Below are 24,523 nucleotides of genomic sequence, written 5' to 3'. Positions count from 1 at the left end.
CTTTACATGCAATCTAAACAAAGGAATCTCGCATTAATATATAACCAGTAGGTTTCTTCGTTAGATAAATATTCAGTTTTTACAAATTCCTTTTAATTTTTAAATATATTCCAAATTTTCCGATTAGACAACAATTCGGCAGGAATTCTGATGACAAATAAGATATTCACTTCATGCTGAAAGATCATTACTTGTGAGAAATATTTCAATGATTACTCATTATACCACTAAGTTCAAAAATTAAACTATTGTATCCACGATATTTACAGTAACGGATGCACTGACATGGAGTAGATGACCGATTTTCTTGTGCAGCTTTCAAATGCTCTCTTCGGAAAATTAATTACAAAACCCCAAAAAGAACATTAATCTAGAATTTTATGACCTTGTGCCCCGTTATTGTTTATAGATTCAGGAAAGAGCTTATCTAAGAGCGTAAGACTATGAAGATATTTTAATTAACACTTTCATCTATAAATAGAGTAAGCATAAATTTATTCTGCATTCGAAACTCTGCCAGAAATTTATTTATACAACCTCATTTCCTCATTTACTAAGCTCTCTCAGGGAAAGATCTCATGAGTAACCTCTGTCAGGTATTTCTGAAGAAGCCTTAATTAATAATCATAAGATTTATTGACTGGGGAAGGAAAGAATATTCTATTTATTAATTAAAAAAGTTATTTATCTCCCTTTCTGATTGCGGATTCCTCATCAAGATTAAGTTATTTCTAATACTTAGAAAATCAACAATGTTGGGATTAAACAATTTTTAGATGTAAAAGTTAATTTATGTTCCTCACTTATGGAAGGATATGCTTGAATAAGGAACTTAAAGACAATAATTACGAAGGTCGATTTTTGGCATTGATTTAAGAACCGATAACAACAGCTTCTCAGTTTAATATTAATTTGTAAAATATAAATATGTCAAACATGTTTTGGTTTAAGAAGAATCAGGCTTGGAGTTCTTTAAACAATTCAACTTATTCTTCTTACTGTTATGGAAATAATTTAATTTTTATCTAATATCAAGATTTTTTTTGTAAGATTTTGTTTGCCATGACCAGGCAATACCGTGAACCAAATAGAAAGGTAGAAAAACAATGAAAAAAAGGCATGAAAAAATAATTTTGAGCATATATAGCTTTAGAATGGAATTTTATAGAAAAAACACTTTTGGTTTGCAGTACGTGGAGATTACAGAGGGAAAATAAGAGGGTTCGCAACTCAGAATTTTAAGTGAAGACTGGAGTTCGAGTGATTAGAAAATAATTATTTTTTGAATGCGAGGAAATTAAAATTCTTACATATATACATTATATATAAATTTTTTGCATTTTCAACAATGCAAATAATTGCATTTTTACATTAAATAATCTACAAATTCATAATTATATGATAATTCTCTCCTATTATATTTTTCAAGAAAGTGTATTAAAAATAATAATACAAATATTGCTTTCTAAACTGTATTGTGCAAAAAACATTAATACTTAAGAAAATTTCTGCTCAAATACAATTTCAAGAAAACATATCAGTATCGTTCATTCTGAGGAATTTACGAAATCCTAATTATATATTAAAGCCATCTTGTTATTCTTGCTTAAAAAAAGCTTTATTGGGTAAAAAACGACGTAAAAATAATCCACCAAGAGAAATAAAAAGTAAAGCACAGTATCTTTTCTAAACTACATCATGCGAAAACCATTGAGTCTTCAGAATTGTTTTAAACCGATATTTTATCATTATTCTCTAAGAATTCAAACTGACCTTTGATAATAAAACATATTTCTAAAAAAACACTTAAACTCTTCATATTTACAAAAACCATTAGATTTATTCCAAAATTGGAAGATTAGTCTTTTGGCTTCTTGAGTTTTCATCGCATCCATTATTATTATTATTATTATTATTTTTTTAAACATCTTCTAGCTTCCGCGAAAGAAGGAAATTGTATGGTTTTTATGGTGCTTGAATTCCGAGAATATAATTCGAAAAAAATCATTTTGTTAAATTTGGTTTTTAATTCCAAAATGGAAGTTTTCAAATTAATGTTGAAGATTGTTCTTCTTAAGTATAAAAATAAAAAAATCCTTTTTAAAGATTTTTATTTTAAATTCATTTTTTAGTTATTTTGCGTTGCTACCTAAATCAGTACAAAGCTTATATCTATTAAGTAAAGCAATCTAATTATTACATTGTTCTACAGTAAAGATATGTATTTTAAGAACCAAATGTGTACTTAATATGAATTTGTATATTTAATATATGGTGTTTCGATCAAAATTTTCAACAATTTTAGTGATTAATCAAAGTCATAAAATTTGTGAAGAATTTTTTTTAATAAATTAAAAATGTTTCTTTCCGAAATTCTGTTATAAGTATATTAATTTAGATGCAAATCTAGTAGAAATAATCTGCCCAATTATAATTTGCAAAGAGACAGAAAAACTTGGGAATTGTCAAACGGAAATCATTGATGATTTCTATCCTTAGTAAAAATAGAAGTATTTCATTTGTTAGCTAGGAGTAATTAATCACTAGGGACTAAATCTGGGAAATGCGTGTTATGAATGACGTAATTTTTTGCAGCATATAAATACAATGCAAATACGTTGACTTTGCTGAATTCGTATTCGTACCTACTGCATCCAGATCTTTTACACAGTTCCCTTTTTGCATAAATATCCACCGCAATTGATCTTTCTCGTAAATTTTTAGACAATAAATATTACAATACAACAATAAATATTTTAAATATTTTTTTTTCATTTGAATCCCCTCCTTACTTTCCTGTACACGAACTGAAATATTGTAATCGTCAAGAAATTCAAACTCGAGATTTTAGCGAACCTCCATTTCGAACCTTCCTGAATCTGAAAAACGTATTTTTGAAATTATGTCTGTCGGTGAGCATGATAACTCAAAAATGCTTTGAGCTAGACAAATGAAATTCGTCATGTTGCCTTTCCACCAAATTTTCTGATTCCTATCAAACTGTAAACGAAATCTATACACAGTAGGCATGTGTGTATATATATATATATATAATATATAATCTCGGAACAAATGAAAATACCTACAAAACTTAAAAGGCTAGAGAGATAAAATTCGATTCAGAATTTTATCTAGAATTTTATCGTCTGTCTGTCGGTTCATTTGCAAGAATGCAAACGCGATAACTCAAAAGCTCAACAACTTAGGTGAATGAAATTTGGCAAACGATTTTGTTGCTAAAATGTTAGCTCTATGCCAAAGTTTGGTTTCAGTAGGTCAGTAAAAATGCTTCTGAAATGCATATTCAATATACTTCACTATACCATGAAATACATAACACTCATGTGCTCTAAAATAAAAATCTGAGAATTTATGACATTCATGACTTTATTCAAGATCCACAATTTTCATGCTGAAAGAAGAATAGCGGCTTAGTTAGAAAATATGCGAAAACGTTTCTTGGAGACAATTCCTGCTGGTTAACTAATGCTCTTATTTGTTTGGACATTGTCAGTTCGTCAATTGCTAAACTGACGGAATTGATTATTGAATACTAAAAATTCATTGCTAAAAAAGAACGGCCTTACTAAATAAATTCCTGCTAAAATAAATTTGCTAAAAAAGAGCGATCCTGCGATCCTGAAAAATGCTAAAAAAGAACAATCCTGCTTTTTATGTTCGCAGCCTACATGAGGAATAATAAAGTGAAGTTATAATTCTGCGAAAAACAAAGCGCAGTTAAACGATAAATGACTCGTTTATTTAACTATGGTGTCAGGTGATTTAACTTTCTCAGAAAGGTTCATATACACAATAAGGAGAATAAGTGTAAGGCTTTTATAAAATATGATTTTAATGTCAATCCAGATTCAACACTTCGAGTTTTTTTTTCAAAGAATCACTGAAAATTTAATTTAATCAATTTATGCTTAAGATATTAAACTCAGTCAATATTCTAGACAGCTCAAACGGTCCCCAAAGGCGGATAGTAAAGTAATATAGCCAAATCTTAACTATACTTAAATTTTATTTCATCAACGTAAATACATGTACATATACTGATATATTTTATCTTATAATAATAATGAGCATAAAATGCTTGAAATTAGGATTATTATTTTCAATAATTATAAATTCGTCTTTATTTGTCGTTTAAAATAGAAAAATGTTGACAGGAAATGTTTGGACAGATTTTCGTGTTATTCTTTTTTTTTTTATTTTTTAATGCATTATTCATACAAACAATAATGCATTATTGTTTGTGAATATGCATTAATATTTTTACATGCGTTAATAATAAAACTTTTCAATAGAAAAATAGTTTTTGCCAAAATACTCTAAACTAAGTAAATGTTAAACTATTTATAATTTAATCTTGACAAAACAATCCACGCCAGTAGAAAAGCAAATGTACAAATGAAAAAAATATTTAACAGATTGTTTAACATCTGAATATTAATAAATAGTGAATATTAAACAATTTATCTCTTCATTATAAAATTTGTAATAAAAAGAGAAAATGTGCTTTGGCACCTATAATAAGCATTGCAAAATTATGTTTATTTTTCATTGCAGGAAAGCTATGAGAGAGTACCAAGACAGCTGGAATAGAAGATGCCGCCTGCTGTTTTGCTGCATTGGACATTCCGATCAACAAAGGGTAATTTCAATTTAATACTTTTTCTACTTTTCTAGATCTCTATAACGAATCAGAAAGTGTTTAAAAATCGATTTCAAAATTTGCATTCTTTTCAAACATGAAAGAAATCAAGTTAAATAAAAGTGATATATAACCACAGATTTTGCCTTCGTTACTTATTCAAATTCACAAGTAGGTCAATCCTCAAAATATTTCATAAAGTTTCATAATATAAGTGCTTTGATTAATCAAAATCAGTAAAAAAAAAGCCTTCGACGCATAACAGAACTTGCATAGAAATAAACAACTTATAAACTCCTAGAAATTTCCTGTTATAGAAAATCCCAATCAATTTTTGCACGTTACGTATAAAATTCCGTAATTCTATGTTGATATGAATTAAAAGTTCTTAAAAACTTCGAAAAAAATTCAAATTTAAAATATTAAAAGAAAATGAATGGTATACCATCATTAATTTGCATTTCAACAGCGTTACTATAGATTTTCAATAAACCAAATTCAATAGCAAATTGAGAAAAAAACTGTACTTGATTCTTGTCGTAAATGCTCTGAATTAACAGTTAGGTTATTTATGATTAAATCAGACAGACATTGCAAAACCTGCTAGAGAAATCATGTTACTGTCATTTCATTGCAAACCATTACAATTGCCTCCCGTTATTTAAATTTGCATTCGTGGAGATTTATTTTAATTTTTACCTGTTACTAAATGTTGTTGAAATCAGAGCACGAGACAAAAAAAGAAAAAAAAATTACAACTAGAGTGCCAAAGAAGTTTTATTCCTTTCATTTAATTACTGTAATTACATATGCTATCAAAACAAATCTGCATTTATGAAATTGAAAGCGAGCACATGTTCATTTGGAGAAAAAAATGAACTATACGATAATGGGAGATAGCATGTCTGCAATGCTTATTTCAAATTACTTTTGTAAGCCTATAAAAAAAACTATTCTAAAGATTTCAATCATCGTTTCCAAAAAGGTAGGGTAGCATTTAAAAATAAAGACAGATATATGCCCTATTCTTTAACACCTGTCTAAAGAGACAGCTTTGTTGGCAGCTGTTGACACAAAATCCAACCCTTTTCATGCTGAGTTTTTGAAATGATTGACAGCCGTTCCATCTGTCATTTCGCGAAATCCCTCTCGTTTTCATATTATTTACTTTAAAGGTTACCATGCCCTTTGTTAAATATTGTAACAAAGACATCTTGCATCATTACTATTCGCAGTATATTGTAACATAAATGTTTTTGTGGTATCAACGTAAACATCGAGTGACACTGTAAAATTTAAATATCAATATATCAATTTTGTAACGATTTAAAAGTTGAAAGCCAGATTCCTTTTACGGTGAAATATTTTTCACTTATAACATTTTTATACTAATATTAAATAATTGTGACATTATAAAGGAAGTTTATTTTCCCCCTAGGAAAAGTTCCCAATCCTGATTGCTTCCCTTTTTCCTTTGGTTTTTCATTTTATTTTTAGTACTCCCTGTCCTAATCATTCCTTCATACACAGAATATTTTCATATTAATGTTGAAGACTTTAGTTAGCTAAAAATCAAATGACTCTAATTAATTTAATATCATTTGTAGGATTCTTTTTCGATTTTAATTTTTTTTCTTTTTTATACGAAGAGAAAGTACCGCAATCGTCAAAAAATTCGAAATTTCGAGGAATCTCCACGCTTCAGACTTCCCAAAATCAAAAAAAAAAAAAAAAAAAAAAAAAAAAAAGGAATAATGTTCGGTTTGTTGATCTGTCTGTGAATTTGATAACTCGTAAATGCTTTAAGCTAAGCTGATGAAATTTTGTATATTATCATTATATAAAATTTGATTATTTATGCCCAATTTTCAAAGAAATTCATTCAAAGAAAATCTGTGTGTACGGATGTCAGAATATAAGTTTATGCAATAACTACAAAACGAAATGAATTAGATGCATAAAATTTGATACACCGTTTTGACATTTGAAGTGTAGATATTATCAAATTTGGAACCAAATCCAATCAAACTAATCGTCCATCAGTTTGATCCTTTGCGAGCATATAAACATGGTATCGCTTTTAATACTAGGATTTTTTTTTTATTTAGTTTTTATTCCCTACATATTTGGAGTAGCATTGGTCAAACCAGACTTTTATGTCTTTAAACCAAGAAACCAAATCTAACCTGATCATTAAATGTACACCAAGTTTTTACAGTTTCTGATATACCAACAGGCGGAGAAGGATACTTTGTACCTTTTTTAAGATTTTGCTGCATTCATTAAACTTAAAAGTGATTAAAATTTCGTTAGTCAAATTTACTAATTTGATTTACGAAATTTTAATTTTTATTTACGAAATTACGATATTGAATTTCGAAACCCTCTTAATAAGTCTAAGAATAAAAAAAAATTGTAAAAACTAAATAAAATTTACCCTAGCAAAAAATAATAGTTAAAAACAACTATTTTTAAGACATAAATCTTTTTTCCTTCTATCATAAATGTATACAAAACTTTGACAGAAGAATAATTGATGGAATAAATAATCCATGATTGTGAACACATTTAATCTGCATCCAACATGATTATACACATATACAAGGAAAACATTCCGAAGCCTTCTTGAAACTGTTTATCGGACGCGTTAAAAAAAAAATTAAAAAAAAAAATCACCATTTAAAATATATCCTTTGGTGAGACCCAGCTAAATTCAAATATATTTGCCCTTATTTTTGGGAAGTATTCTATAAAAAAAAATCATAAAGGTGTCAAAAAAACCAACATCAACGTAAATGCTGAAGTCTGCATAAAGAAAAGGAATCTTCTTTAACTAAAAATAAAACGCAACAGACTAGTCTTCTTGTTTTTGTGATCTACACAAATAACCTGTGACGTTATTCTAAAAGACCAAAAAGTGGAGCGTCTTTTATAGTTTGTGAATTGTCTGCATAACAACGGATTGAATCTGGTTTTTCTTTCTGGTCGAATGAAAGTGTGCTACATATATTTAAGAGGCGTAGAAAAAAATTTAAAAATTATTCTGAATATTCGCATAAATATTGCATTGAGCATTCTTAAAACTATTAAGCGGCAGTATCAGTGTTTTATTTAAGACTGGAAACAATATTATTTAAAAATCCCAAAGTTTTATGAAACAAATGATGATCTTTAAAAAGTAATAAAACAATTAGATGCACTGATTTCATTTAGCACTTAAAAGTATTTGTCCCTGTTTCTCTTTGTGACTGTTTGGCGCTTCTTTTGGCATTATCCCCTCCCTAACCCCACACAACCACCACCACTACTACCAATTTTTTATCCATCCATTATTGGGAGCTTAATTTGGAAAACAAATCGCCTTCGAAATGAAATAACTCAGTTAAGACATGGCCAAGCTACTTTATTTTACTGTAATTAATAGAAGAAATCCGGTATCTTGTTTTCATATTATATGCATATCTATATCGAACAATATTATATACATATCTATATCGAATAATAAAATAAATTTTATTCAAAAATTAAGAAGTTCTGTGAAACAAATGATGATCTTTAAAAAATAATAAAATAATTAGATACACTGATTTCAATTAGAACTTAAAAATATTTGTGCTTATTTTTCTTTGTGGCTATTTGACGCTTCTTGAAGTTTCACAACCACCTCAACCACAGACAACCACCAATACTACCACCAGTTTTTTAGCCATCAATTATTGCAATCTTAACATGGCAAACAAATCGACTACGAAATGAAGTAATTCATTTACGACATTACAAAGCTACTTTATTTTACTGTAATCAATAGAAGAAATCCTGTATGTTTTGGTATTAAAATTAAATATTTATATCGAATATTCGACCAAATCACTCTAAAGTTTGATTACCTGTCATTTCCGTTCAGTTGTAGATTCGAATGTGACAAATGGAAAACATAAATTCAAAACTTGAACATAGGATCTTTACAATAAAATTATAGATATGTGCATTCTATTCGAGTAAATGCGTAGACTAAATGTCTATTAGCTTGTCCATGTGTGCGTAAACAAACAATATGACTCAAAAGAGATAGTTAAATTAAATTTAGAAGGCGACTCTGAAATTATGATTTGTATGAAACATGTATGTATGTATTGTATAAGATTTGTATGTTTGTATTTGTCTAATTGGTCAACGGAAAGTGGTAAAAAAGTCTTCAATACTTATCTTTATATTACGAGTCAAAATACATAATGCTGTTTATTGTGCAAGAGCGTTTTGTATTTAGTCTCGAAAACTAGTTTAATAAATAACAAACTTTATTTTCTTCCACTGCAGAAACTGATACACACATTGCTATTTCCTCTTTGACAGATTAAACTTTTTTATTTACCACACTTCCCTCCTAAGATCTACAATAAATGAATAGAAGTTCCCTAGCACAATTTCTTAAGCATACAAAAGATAAGAACAAAAATAAGAAGATTGCTTATTTGATTGTATTCAATTCTTTACATGATTAGGAAACAAAATCTAAATTGTTTTAAAGCTTTGCAAAAAGATATTGATTTTTCGAATTGAGGACAAGGAAGGAAAAAAAACGGGCAAGAACGTGAAATATCCATTTTTCATCCATTTGAAAGAGTGCATTCGACTGTTTGTAATGCATTGTGTAAGAGGAACGCTTCTTTTAAAATAGCCGTCGCCTTTAAAGACGGATAAAAAAAAAGGTGCCAACAGATACACTATCCTATTCTTCTCCAACTGATCCTCTATAAAGTTGCGAGTGACAGGCCCCGTCATCAACATTTACTCGGCATTTCTCTGTTTTTCACAGTCTTCTTTAAGAAAGGATAGAAAATGAACAGTTTTAGATTCAGTGGCTCTCTCTTTCTCCTGATCTGAATCTCCTGGTACTTGGAATGCAAATGAGAAATTATTCTCCTTCAGCGATTCGAGGTAGATGAAAGCTGAAATAGAGAAAAAATCCTTTTTTTTTTAATGTCACGAAAATGATTCTTAACAACAAAGAAATATTCATTTTAGCGGACTACAATGAAAAGACGAATTTTGGCGGAAATGTCGAATATGTTTTTTTATTTCTGATATTTTTTCTTAATTTCTGATTTTTTTTATTTCTGATATTTTTTCTTAATTTCTGATTTTATTTCTGATTTTTTTATTCCTGGTATTTTTTCTTAATTTCTGATTAGTTCTCTTTATAAAGCCGTTAGGCATTTGTTTTTACGTTCTTCATCTGGAAACTACATTCACTTTTGTAATTGCATAATGTACATTTTAATGCTTCTTGTGTAACTTTAACTGCTATTTTCACAAATTTTAAATTTTCGTAAAATTTTATGGAAATCTCATTAATTAATATGCAATGAATATTTTTGGTTCAAATTTAATATGATAATGCTATAATGCTTTATAATGTGAATTTGGTATAATACTTCATAATGCGAAGAATTTAAAAGTTTCATGTTATTTATCAGTTCAACTCCAGTATTAAACGATCATATAGAAATACAGCTTATTTCTTTGTTCAAGAAACTTGGTATAAAATATTCAATTTTTTTTCAACATAACTTTCTTATTTTTTTTTTCAATTAAGCCTTTTTTAAACATCAAAATGGAAGACATTAAATTCTTGTTATTTTAATAGCTCTACATCTTTTCTATTTAATATACCGTTAAAAATAGAAATTCCAGTAATAAAAGCATAAATTCCAGTAAAAATATAATTCGTTTCAAATTGCTGGTTGTCTTTTGAGGTATTTCAGTTTTCCCTTGTTGATTTCTCATGTAAACTGAGCAGGAAATTAACAAACCTGCTTATTCCTTGCTTAGCTTTCAAGAATGGTAGAAAATCGTATGATTGATATTTAGCGAAGCAAAGAAAATTGATTTTGAATTTCATTTTAATAACAAAATGTATTGCTGAAAATTGTGCAAAATTTTTTTAATTCATATAATTCTGGGGAAAAGTTGCAATTAAATTAGTATATTAGCTAGAAAAATTTTAGAATTTAAATGGTATAAAAATTAAATTTATATAATATTTTCTTAAGTTATGGAGGAAAAAACTCAATGCCGCATAATTTTTTATTAATTAAACTAGTACTAATATAATGGTCTTAAGGTGTATATTCACACTTTGTGCCCTTATATTTGTGGAGCATTTAGTAGCTCCAATAATGTTCAATGGCTTTAGTAATTGTCAATCAAGTAATGACAGTCCGACACTTACACAAACATTTCCTTTTACAGGGCCTACTTATACACTTTTTTCTTTCTTTTCCCGTTGCATTATTATTTGTTGTTTCTTTCTATTTTGCTGAAACATAGGCCTTTATTTGAGAAAATATGGAACAAAACTGTTAACGTGTAAGCCTCCATTTACAAGCAAACAACTGACAGTTTTGAAAGTATTCATATACCTTACCTGCAACAACGAATACAAGTATTAGTGCAGCAAATGCATGCCATGTGGAGCTGTCGTATAAGGAAAGATAAAATACTAATTTTAGTGTACTTGAATGGATCATTTATATCTATAAAAAAATATGAACAACATATGCGAAGATTGTGGTTATTGATTTATAGTTATCTAGAAGCTGGCGCAGTAAAAAAAATAAAGAATATTTCTCATGTCATCGGTGGGCATAATCGTATATATGTTTGTGTAATTAAAAATCCTTAATTACAATTATATACACACAATCGCAACAGCAAAAACAAATTTTAAAAGAAGAAACATGGACATGTGGGAAAAGGCTTACTATATATGTCCTTGCAATGAACATTTTGAAACAGGAACTCTAGTAAAGGAAGTGCTTTTCTCCCTTAAAATGGAAAATAGTTTATCTGTTTCGCCTGCCCGTGCGTTTGGGCCGCGGTGGCCTGGTGGTAAGGTCTTGGCTTCGGAACTGGAGGGTTTCAGGTTCGTGACCCGATTCCACCGAAGAACCGTCATGTAAGAGGGTCTGTTGCACGTTAAATCCGTCATGACCAAACGTCCTCCCGCTGGTGTGGTGTGGTGTGGAGAGGGGGGTGCCACCTCAGGTATCGTCCTCGTCATCTGACTGCGGTTCAAAATTACGAGATCCGTCCCAAAATAGCCCTAGTGTTGCTTCAAATGGGACGTTAATATAACTAAAACCAAACAAAAACCCGTGGGTTATTTATTGTTGTTTTTCCTCACTAAAAATAAGTGTAATTCTTTCACTTCAGATAATCCACTGAAGTGGGAAGAAAAAATATCCAAGTAATTTATTAGGGTAATTAGGCAAAACATATGTTATTTCCATGGCTGGACAGGCATATTGTTTTATAGTACAATAACTGTATCATATGAAGGTTAAGAATATTTATATTCTTATAATGTTCAGAAAATGGTTTTATTTTCTAAAAAACATTTATAATTTAGCAAACTTTTTGATATTAAGTACGATAATAATAAGGTGTAATGTATGCTCCCACTCATTGCAAAATTAAATTGTAGAACTAGCTGATTTCAATGCGCCACATTAACGAATGATTGCATTTAATCCATTTTTCATTATACAGCCTAGCAAAAAGGAATAAAATAATTGCAAATGTTTTCAAAAACGATTCTTACGATTTTACATATTAAAATTCTCTAATTAACTAGGAAAAAAAATCCAGTAGCAAGAGTCTTTTGGTGCAGCTCAAAAAGAAAAGCAGATTCATATTAAATTGCGCATCTTGGTAAAACGTTTCGTCAATAAGTCTATAAACGCCGAAATCCAAAACTTCACGAAAACACGAATTTAATCGCAGAAGTGACGATATAGCTCATATTTCCAGGCACTAACTTTTTCTTTCAAAAAAAGAATTCACACTGAAATCCAACTTTCGAATAAAGTTTCTGCCTCAATAACATTCCAGGTCTGCCAGACGAATTATTTTATAAGAAAAGCTCTTATTTTTAAAAGAAATTCCAATCCTTGAGCCATTTCGTAAAGATCATATTTCGCTTTGCTGAAAAGGAAATCATTAAATGTTTGCTAATATCTCCACCCTGAATCATTTCCATTAAAAAGAAAATAAAACGGAATTTCTGTTGAAAGCAAAGAAACGGAAAGAATGTATTCGGCTTTATCGAAAAACTTCAAGAAAATTGGCATTTTAATCAGTATTTCTGAGAAAAGAAGCAAAAGAAAAAATCTTATTCCTTTAGGTGGTGTTAGGTTTCACTTTCAAAATTTAAGCGGCTATTTAAGATTTTATTTGGTGATTTGAAGATCAGTATATTAAATGTTGTGAAATTTTATTTCCTGGAAGTTTAGTTGTTTACATTGCAAGTTATAAATTAATTAAATATTGAAACCAACGCTTATGTTCTTTATTTCAAAACACCTACCGTTGTTAATTTGTATTATTGAGTGAAAAATTATGTAGAAAATTCAAGCATCATAAAATTACAAGAATTGAATAGTTTTCGTCTTTTATAAAACCATTTTATTTAAAATTCCTGATTCTTCCATTAAATCGCCAACATTTATTTTCATTTGCCGAATACTAAGGATTATTATTTTCAAATTAATTTACAAAAGTATACACTAACTAAATTTAAACCCTTTCCCTCGTTTTATTTTAAATTGGGTCTTCTAAAAGTATTTAAGTTATAATTAATTTTTTCGAATAGGAATAAAATCCAAACGATATTTTTATAGCAAATTAGAATTTTATTCCTTTTTTTTATTACTTAATTTTTTTATTTCTTATTTTATTACTTAAATTTAACTTTTTGGGGGAAAAAATTCTTTGATTAAAATTTCGTAGTTAGGGAGCAACTGGTAGTATCTAGCTTTAAAACTATTTTTTTTTAAAGTGGGAATTTACAATTTTATGAGTTATTAATTTTAAAAATTGATGTCATTCAATTTACTTCTTCCTGTAAGTAAACTCATCAATAAGCAATTTTTAAAAAAAAATCATATTTCTATTTTTTTCTTACTCTAATTACCATTGAATGGGAGCTTTTCACAATGCATTTATTATATAATGAATATATTATTATTATTATTCAAGGTATTTTGCCTTGAATGTTTAAATACAATGAAACTAGCATAATCCGAAGTTAATACAAGTACAGTAAAAAATTCAATTGATCAAAAATTCGAATTAACCCTTTCTAGGGACGTGGGAAGTATGATTCCCACCAAATTTATCAATCTTTGTATGAATTTATGTACGATGGCATAAGTTCGGTCAAATTTTTTTTAGAAAGACAGAAACTTAGATGCTTTAGTTCTTTATTTTACACAAAATGATGTGTCTTGATTTCATACTTAATTATTAATTAACGAAATTAATTAATTAATCAAATTAAATTTATCTAATAAGCTGAATGAATCCCTTTTCTTATTCTAATTTCAAGCCTAAAAATATTTTAACATAATATGACTAGAAAAAAAAATGGCCCTTTAAAGGGTTAAGGTAAAAGGAAATAAAAATGAATGCACCAACAGAAAACGATAATTTTTAAATTAAAGGCAGTCTTTTAAATACTGAAATATATTTATAAATTTTGTCACGGTAGTTTTATTTGTGCATTTCCGTTGTATTTATACTTGCAAACTTTTGTATTTTTTTTTTTACACTGACTTTTAAAACACTTTAAATCTTTCGATGAGTGGGCTTACGCGAGTCGAAAAAAGCTAAAGGCATTGAAGTGTAAACTTTAATTTTCAATATTTAAAAATTCCTACATATTTATTAAGTAAACAGTAGTTAATTTTGGGAAATAAACTTATAATATTTATTATAAAAACTCTAATAAGTATAAAGATACCAATTTCAATAAATAAGCAATTTTATTAAATAAATAGTATACAACACCTTGAACACAACAATTGTAAAGTAAAACTTTTAAATAAACAATGCAATTCACTACTCGCGCAATAAAAGTTTTTAAAAAGTTGAGAAATTTTTTTACTGCTTTTTGATTGAATAAAGTAAGTAAAATTCTCCGGTGAATTAAGGGCTTCAAATATTATCTTACTTCTGCATTCATAAAGATATGGAAATTTCAAACAAACAGTGCCAATTAAAAATAATTTGATATTATTTTACGAATTGACTTCATATCAACTAAATTAAAGCTTATATTTTAACACTAAGTAAATAGAGAATTCACGAGAATTCAGAGAAATTAGAATTAAAATTTTCGTATCGGCTAATTTACATTATAACAATATTCCGTCCGAAAAATCGTAGGCATGATAAGTTTGGTCATATTTTGGGTCTCGTGAGATTAATTTTTCCATTGAAGTTATTGTTCCATTAATTGTATACCTCTCAAAAAAATTAAAATTGCCGTTTTAAAATTTGAAAGAATTGCCAGTTTGTGCATTTTAGTTTTTAATGAATTCTCTATTTATATAAGCAATGCCACATTTTTATTTTCTTTCTTTTTGTAATGCCCAGTTCAAACGCTGTAAAAAAAGCTGCAATAAATCTGTGAAATCTTTTTAATAGATTTTATGACTCCCTTCATGATATAAATGAATAGATAAAGAGATAAAATAAATAAACAATAAATAACTGGAAATTTAAACTGCAAGATCCCAACCATTGTTTATTTAATTAAGGGAGGTAAATTTCAAACAATAAGGGTTTATTCATTAAAACTTATTCTGTTTAGAGTAAAGAAAATATTACATCAGCAAATCTTTCTTCGGCATTCACTCGCTAATGAAAGAACTTCACTTAATTTTTGTTGAGAAAAAAAAATGGGTATGCAGATTTAACAAAAAGGGCAAAAAATAACAAATTAAAAGTCGTTTGCGCATTTTCTTGTAGAATTTGTCTATTAATTTCCCTAATCAGGTAAAATTTGATAGTATAAACTTATAAATGTGCTGTATTCCGATGACTATTTTACACTATTTTAGTTAGTGAATATATATAGTATTTGTTACCGAGTGTGGACCGTATATATATAAAAAAATACCAAGAATAAAATGCTATTTTACTCTCTTTAAAATGGCACGGCGTTAGATTATAAATAGTCGATTCAGAGTAGAAAAAAGTTTTTTTTTAATAAAACGCCCAAACTTTATGCAGCTTCTTTTTTTTATTTTTAATGTCTGGCGAAGGCATGCAGATCCTTTTATTTTAATTGAAAATCAAAAACAAGAAAGTTGCAGTTTTGGAGTTGATTTCAAATTAATCCTCATAAAAAAAATCGAATGGAAAGATTCTTTTTTGATAAATTCACTATCTATTCTTCCTTTTATTTTGACAGGCAATCTGATTTATTAATTTTGGCTTGACTCACGATAAGAGATTCTTCAATTTATCTGCTATCCAGAAATTTATTAAAATTAATGAACCTGTTGATTAAAAATTAGACGTATTTTTTAAATAGAATTCTTTTTTGTCACTTGATCTCGCATCTTAAAATTCTGTGAAATCGTGACATCACAGTATGAATTTATCAGATTATAAGTCTTTTAAAAATGGTTTAAACAATTTCTGTGAAGGAAAATTACATTTCAGTACTTCCTTTTCCCTGTGCGATAGAGAGAATTAATGTGAAAAGTAACATGTTAACATCAACACTTTCTTTTTTTATAATATTATCAATTATTAGTTATTTTTATTGGAAACTATAAGGATAAAGCTTAAGAGATGATACTTAGTTGAAGCTTAAGAGCTGAGGATTAAGAGTCTTTTTGATAAGAAGCTGCCAAAATGGTTCTTATAAGTTCTTTACTTATATACATTTAATCACTTACAGAATTAACTCATAACTGTAGATAAAAATAGAGAAAAGGACTTGGTTAGCCAGAGGAATAAATATACTTACCTGTATTACACAACGTTTGCTAAGACTATTTATATACTACCATGGGAGATGAATCATTTCGAAACTGGGAGCTATTTTTAATCTCTTCTTAGAAGTAACGCTTCCAAATAAGTCCAATATCTTTCGGCAAGAAGAAAATTGCTACCTTCGCAAAAAGCTATCACAACGATTGTCAAAACAGTTCGGAGTCATTTGTATTCAATTTGTACTTAGCTGGAGGCAAGGGATTTAATTGAAAACTTTTCATCTTCCGATTGGTTTTGTTGTTTTGCAGGATAATTATAATCCAATGTTATTTATTTCTGACTGACGTACGAAATTCTCTCTAGTTTGCATTTTAATATAAAAGTTTCCTATTTTGTTAGTTTTATTACCGATTTTTTTTTTAAGAAAAAGAAATATCACTGGTAACCATCGATTTTGTAGATTATTAAAGTTTCGAAATAGTTTAAAGTTCAATACTTTTCCAGGAAACTAGAATACATATTTTTAACCGAAAAAAAAACTTCTCAAAATATCAATACTTTGTATTTCTTTCTCGCAAAATATTTTAATTTAGTTATTGATATTTCCTGGAAATCGGGAAAATAAATATATATTTAAATACCAGGCGGGCATTATTATTCTATGTAAATTTTAAAGAATGGAATTGAATTTTATTCTTCATATTCATTTTAATAAATAAACCGCATTTATTTCAGAAAAATAATATTGTTACAGTGAAACATTTTTAATGCTTTGCTCCAGGGAGCATTCCAAAATGACATTTGAATGAATTAATTCGAAATGTATTAAAACAGTACATTAGGATTAATTCTCTAACAGGCTTTCATTAAATGTGAGTTTTTATAAAAATCGAACAAGTTTTATAAATATGGTAAAAATATTTGAATAAAATTAAAAAAGGTTTTAAAATAATAATAAGATAAAATAGTAATAAATAAAAGCAATAAATTATTAAATTAAAAATATAATTTCTATATTTTAGATATTTTCTGGACTTTTCAATAATTTATTTCTTTTTAAATAATATACCTAGTATAAAGTATAGTAACCGTCAAAAAAATTCGAACTCGAGATTTTGACGAATCTCCATGTTTTAGACCTTCCCCCCTAAGTCAGAAAAACACATTTTTAGAAAATGTCCGTCTGTCTTTCTGTGACAAAAATAACTAAAAAAAAAATTGAGCTAACCGATTGAAATTTGGTATGCGGCCTTAACACCAAATTTTCAAATTTCTGTCAAATTTTGTGTACAATCTGTTCAGAGGAAGTCCGGCTGCTCGACTATAAGTTAACATGATAATTACAAAACGAAGAGAGCTAGATAGATAAAATTCGGTACACAAATTTAACATCTATATTACAGACACCTCTCAAATTCTGAGCCAAATGCAACTACAGGTTGACTGTCTATCGGTATGTACTTTCAGAAACATGTAAATACGATAATTCGAAAACGTAATGATTTAAATATATCACATTTGGTATGGGATTTTGTGACACATTTTATTTCTTATCGGTAGAGTAAAAAGTGTTTAAAACAAAAATTCTATTTTTGGATACTATTAAAGCATGTTATGGATTAATCACTAAAAAACTTGCCAAGGATAATGTAATACATTCAGTAAAAATACTAAATTCAAGCCAAAAGTTAATATTTGGTAATTATTGCCACGCAGGGCGTTCTCTGCTTTGACAATTTTATTAGAGAGTGTACGAAAAAGTTGTAGGGAGATTACTGATTAAACTTTGTAGGTATGATCTCTTGGTTACCTACCTTTTGCCTTCTTATTCTTTTCTGTAAAAAATAGTTTGATAATACTTAAAACTCGTTTTATGGGTCTTTCTTTTTTCAAAATTCGGAAATTTCTGAGCCTTGATTTGCTGATCTTATGGTGCCTATTTTTCTAAGAGGAATATATCTAAGTTTTCAAGTTTTTCTCCGTAATCTTTTCATTTTCATCCACAGCTTTGTTTCTTCAAAAAAAATCAACATTAGTATAAAAATCGCATTAATCATTATATTCGAAAATACGTTTGAAAAATCTTACTGATACACTTATATTGTTTTACAGCTAATATAATTGCGCCTTTCTGAAACTTGGGGGGGGGGGGGGTATTATGATGTTGTTGTATCAGAAACTGAACAATGGCAATCCTTCAACGAAAACTCTAATTCTTTTTTTCATTTTACTTTTATATTAGATAAATATTCAAAAGAAATAAAACTTTTGATTTCGATTAACAAATGAAATAAAAAAATATAATCCATGATAATTAGGTTAACCTAAAATTAAAAGATGTGTTAAAACAAAAAATGTCATGAAGCATTGATTTTGATCGACAGTTTCACAATTACAACGTAACATCATCTGCTACTATTATTACAGGACAAGGGCAATATAATTTGAAATAAGTATTTAAAAATTATCATTTCAAACTGGGTTTAATATTTCATTATTCTAATAATCTCTTTCTTCATGATCTCAGGAATAAAAAATAAATGTTGATATTTTTTCTTTCCAGAATAATTTTGCGGATATTGCCAAGCTCTTATCGGACTTCTTTCGAGATCTGGACGTGGTTCCTTCGGATGTAGTGGCCGGTCTTGTACTCCTCCGAAAATTGCAAAGACTTGAAAGGCAGCAAACAGTTGACAAGGTATGCAAGATTACATTCCTGCAAAGTGATTTTATCACATTGAAACAAAAACCAATGAAAGTAAAAAAAAAAAAAAAAAAGTGAACAAACTAATGTTTGAATGTACCAGGATGAATAAACTTGTGACTACTTCAATATTAGTCACAAGTTAGTTTTAATTTACAAGAATATGAAAGCGTAAATAATGTCGATGCAAAAAAAAGGTGACTTGAAATGTTTGAATAATATTTTTGAGTTAAATTTGATGATTTCTCTTAGCAAAAATTTATTTCAATTTCGAAGATAATTTTTAAATATCATGATCAACTAGAAGCTGCAGGAATTTTGAACTTTAATTTAACCACACATTGCATTTTTGTAGTTTTTCTTAACAAATAAAAAAGATCAAATATTTTACAAATTATATTTGCGGATACATATTTTATAATCTTAAAAACTTATCTAAAACTAATTTCAAACTATTAATCAGAAACAACTTATCAAGGCTTTATTCATCTGGGTTGATTGCATCTGTCGGCGCATTCTATGAATAACGATTTTCATAAATGTATTTTCAGAAAGAATGCTAACTTAAAAACCTCACGATGTTAATAAAAAAAATGTATATTCTACTTTGGAATTAATTTCCAAAAAAAAATATTTTTTATAAGAATAACAATAGGTAAAAATACTCTAATAAAACGATAGAATTAGTTTCAGCTTCATTAAAAATTTTAAAAACATTGTTACAAAATGTGTTAAAATGAGTTCATTTTGTGTTTATTAAAATTCTAAATAAAACTGGTTTTTCTGAATTTTTTTTTTTATTTTTAAGTGAAGTAAAAACGATTTTTGTGCAATAATATGCTCCACAGTTACTGAATTAAATGCTGAAATTTCGATTAATTTTTTATTAATTAAAAATGTAATTAAAATTTAGAAGAACCATTTTTCAATGGGCATCTATTACCCAAGAAGTAATTATACGCCGAATTTGTTGCTCTAAGTTCATCTGAGTGTTGAATATTATGAATAAAAATTTTTTCGCCAATGCAATTTACTTATAGTATGCCAGCTTAAAGAACTATTAATTTTTTAAAAAATATTTACTTTAATTATAAGTAGAGCTTTTTTTTAACGTAACATTCCACCAATTGTAGAATCATCTGGTGATCAAATAGTTCTGATTCATCTGGTTATTAAATTCAAGAATTTAAAAAGAAGTTCACTTTAATTTTGAAAATTAATGCGGGACGCTTTGATTTGCGGGATGCTTAATGCTTTGATTTTGAAATTTAATGCGGGTCTCTAAATAATTCGGAACTAGTTTATAATCAAAGTAGCAATAAAGTATTTGTATAAGTAATCCATAATCCCTTTCGCCTGCATGAGGTTTCTTGAATCTCGGCAAATAATAGAATTTATTTTTTGGGGGGTCTCTTGGTCATCCCGTATTAGTTTTAAATTAAATTACCAGAAAAGTATTTGTAGAAGTATCCCATAATTCGTTTCGTATACATGAGGGTTTTTCAAATATGAAAAGTGATACAATTTACCTCAAATCAGAATTACATATCAATGAGATGAATAAATTGATTTGCTTTAATATTTCGCGTCAGTACGGTTAACCTCTTTCTGTTTGTGTACTTCCAGGCTGATGATGAGACTTATCAGTTTCTCATTGATATGTAATCAGTTTCTTTCTGATGTTTTAAATTAAATTACCAGAAAAGTATTTGTAGAAGTATCCCATAATTCGTTTCGTATACATGAGGGTTCTTGAAACCTGAAAAGTGATAGGATTTACCTCAAATCAAAATTGCATATCAATGAAGTGAATAAATTGATTTTATTTAATATTTCGTGTCAGTAAGTAAGATTAACCCTCTTTCTGTTTGTGTACTTCCAGGCTGATGATGACACTTATCAGTTTCTTTCTGGTGTTCCAATCACTCCAGCTACAAAGTTTCTTGATATTACTCATCCTGTAAGTATTCTAGTTATGATTTCTAGTACTAAAATACATAAAAGAAGCAAAATGTTTTCATTCTATTATAAACCATGCTCTACTTCTCATTTTCAATATATTTCATTATTTATTATTATAATGATTATGGAATAACGTATTTCTTAATTCATTGCCAAGCCAATCTTCTGTTATGTAATCAAAATTTAGATAAAATTAATCTCCTAACTGATAATTAATTTTTTAAATATTGAAATATTATATCGTCTCCCAGAACTTTCTACAGTACAAAATTTTAAAATTGCAAAGCTTTAAAAATTTAGAGAAAAATCAGTTACAATCCTTACAAACGTAATTATAAATATGAAAGATGTTCATTAAAAGCATTAACAAATGTTTTTTTCAATATTATGAATAAGCAAAGCAGATGTTTTTCCAGTATTCCCTATGATTACTCATTGTTTAGAATAAATATGAATTAATGAATGTAAAGCAGAAAATTCATACAAGAAATCACTTTTTAATACTGTAAAAAATGTATGTTAAAAAATTTTTTTTATCAAAATTATTTATTTTGAGAAGTAGTACAATGTTTACAATAAACTTTGAAATGATTTCATTTTTATTGCTTATTCAGTTTAAAACTGTCATCTATTTTAATTATTAATTGCATTTTATATTAATACCAGCTATTTATTCACATAATTTTTTACTTTTTTACAGGCTGTTGCGGATGAAATTTTGACCATAACTCACTATTTCCACTACGCATTGGCTATCTACGGTTGGCCTATGTTTATGATGGTTCAAAGCAAAACAGCTTGCTGCCAACTTTGCCCTTACTTAAGGTATGATCTCATTTTAAAAATTTTAAGTTTTTAATCATGTGTACTATTTTAAATGCTAGACTGGAGTTCTAAAATGAATACAGGTAAGCATTTCTTTCTGATATGAGCAGACAAATTTGCGAAAATTCTTTTCATAAGGTAAGCCTATTTCATGCAGTTTTTATATAAATACTTATTGTTTTGTATATGAATATGTGATTTTAGTATGATTTTTTCAATGACTTAATGGATTTTTCATGTGGATTATGATTATTAATTCTGATATGTAAAAATGACAAAATTGTAGTAATTTAAGATTGAAATTTCAGAAGAAATTTCCATTAAGCTGACTCTTTAGCAAAAAAAAAAAAAAAAAAAAAATTGAAACAGAAATTTGGAAAAACAAATGTTCCTATTTTCATAATGATCTAATTAAAACTATGTCGATTCATTTTGGAAGAGATATCTAATAAAATTTTGGATATTAAATTAAATTAATACCCAAAACTTTTAATTGAATTACTTTTTAAAACCATTAATTAACTAAATAACTTTTAATACTTATTAAAAACTTTATTTATATAAGTATAAAAAGTTAATTATTATAAACTTTTAATTACTGTTATAATTAAATAACTTTTTAAACTTATATAAATAAAATTTTAATTATTATTATTATTAAATAACTTTTTTAATTTATATAAATAAACATTAAGGCTTTCATTAGATATGTTTTAAATGCATTATGTAAATATATGTTGTATATATGCTAATGCTCAGATAAATGCAGTCAAAAGAATTTCATTTTGTATTAAAATTACGTAATATGATTCAGAAATTCAAAGAATATATTGAAAAATATTAATTCTTAGTCTCTATTTTAGCATAAAAATAATAAAAACTAATATATAAACACATATATACATTTCATGAAAACTTTACTACGTGCATCATGCTAATACGTATGCATTGTGTTATGCATAGTAAAATTATGTAACATACTGCAAAATTCAAAAATTAGAATAGAAAATGTAAAATATAATTTAGTCTATTTACTGATTATAAGTCTAAATTATTCTTTGAAAAATATAGTTTTTTTATAAAACTCGTCTAATCATTATGCTAATATTTTATACATAATTTTAATCATATAAATATTAATAATTGCTTTTTCTTCCTTGATCAGAAAAAAAAATGCCACATAAAACTATTAGAACAAATTTTTCTTCCACTTCTTACCGATTTAGTGCATAGCTGAGTTCCGAATGATGAACACAGAATAAATAAGCGGTTTCTCGCTTCTTTTGGAGATGTAGAAATGATTTGGGATCGAGTACTTCTCTTTCGATAACGGACGCTCCTCCAGAAGGAGGGGTGATGTAGTAGTTATTAATGCTCCTGGGACTTCGATTTGAATATTGATGCCTAGACGAGTATCATTCAAATTATTCCAGTTACCTACGTTAGGTGGTGGTATCTCAAATGTGACTACATTGTATGTAAAAAAAAAACCCACCATTCACGTCATATGTATCTATTACAACTGCCAAATAACCTGTTACGTCATTTCTATTTAGATTATAGAATCACTGATATGATTCATATCACTCTTTATTACTTAAGGAAGAAGTATTTCCTCTTAAAATCAGATAGATACTAAGGCAAAGTGAGCGCTGGGAAAAAAAATTAGAAAATCATAGATAAATTAAACAGAAACCAAATAGTGTTTTTAATAATCAATATTTTTTATAAATACCTTTAGTGATATCTTAGTTATTGTTATTTATGTCGAAAAGCTCATGACTTTTTAATTTTCAGTTGCGTTTCCAAAGCCAAAAGATCTTTCACTTGAATTCCATGCGATTTTTATGCATGAGAAATGGTAACTTATATACGAGAAGATATGCCTGTTGGTTTAAAAACGTAAATTGAATGAAGGGTGAATATTACTATTGGTGTTTCCAGATATGTACTTCAGATTATGTGTTAACTAGGGAATCGAAACTATTAGCTTAAAAAGCACCTTTTAACAATTTTTTTCAGTAAGGATGAATCAGACATATTTGTCTTCTTTATTATTTTTTTTAATTCAAAAGAAAATAGTATTATAAAATAGTAGCGTTTTTTATTATATATCCATACCTTACTTCTGAAGTACTAATATAACTTGTTCTCAAACATCAGTATCTAATGGTGCAAAGATCATTTAATAAATTTAATTCAATCAGCAAAATTTTCCATTATTTTTTTATATTTTACTGATATGTATTTTTCATAAATGCGTAAAACAATACAATAATTTTTTTAAAAAAAACTAAATTTGCATATCATTTTTTTAATCTATGAATAATGTATGTATTCAACAAAAATCCCTGTTCATATGTGAAAATCACATTCAAAAGACAAAATACTTTATTCATTTTCAATTACACTCAAATTGTAATTTTCGAAAGTGAACTTTAAAACAAAGAAATACTTTTTTAAATTTATACGTAGTCTATTTATATTATTTCAAGAAAAATACAATAATAATTACTTAAAAACCGTCTCTGAAACACGTGGCCATAAAACATTATTCTATCATTACGGCAACAGCATTACGTTTA

The 24,523-nt window shown here is 27.6% G+C and overlaps 1 protein-coding gene across 2 annotated transcripts in view; it reads left to right on the top strand.

The window, feature by feature from the left end:
* LOC129960917 (diacylglycerol lipase-alpha-like) overlaps positions 1-24,523 on the top strand; it is a 190,894-nt gene that overhangs the window by 90,281 nt on the left and 76,090 nt on the right. For both annotated transcript variants that reach the window (XM_056074649.1, XM_056074648.1), the window contains exons 5-8: positions 4,576-4,660; positions 19,011-19,145; positions 21,034-21,111; positions 21,814-21,938. In XM_056074649.1, the coding sequence (XP_055930624.1) occupies positions 4,576-4,660; positions 19,011-19,145; positions 21,034-21,111; positions 21,814-21,938 (423 nt within the window). The remainder of the gene's footprint in view (positions 1-4,575; positions 4,661-19,010; positions 19,146-21,033; positions 21,112-21,813; positions 21,939-24,523) is intronic.

This window comes from Argiope bruennichi, chromosome X2, assembly GCF_947563725.1.
Source record: "Argiope bruennichi chromosome X2, qqArgBrue1.1, whole genome shotgun sequence".
Taxonomy (NCBI): domain Eukaryota; kingdom Metazoa; phylum Arthropoda; class Arachnida; order Araneae; family Araneidae; genus Argiope; species Argiope bruennichi.
Note: the sequence above shows the minus strand (reverse complement) of the source record. Positions and strands in the feature narration are given on the sequence as shown.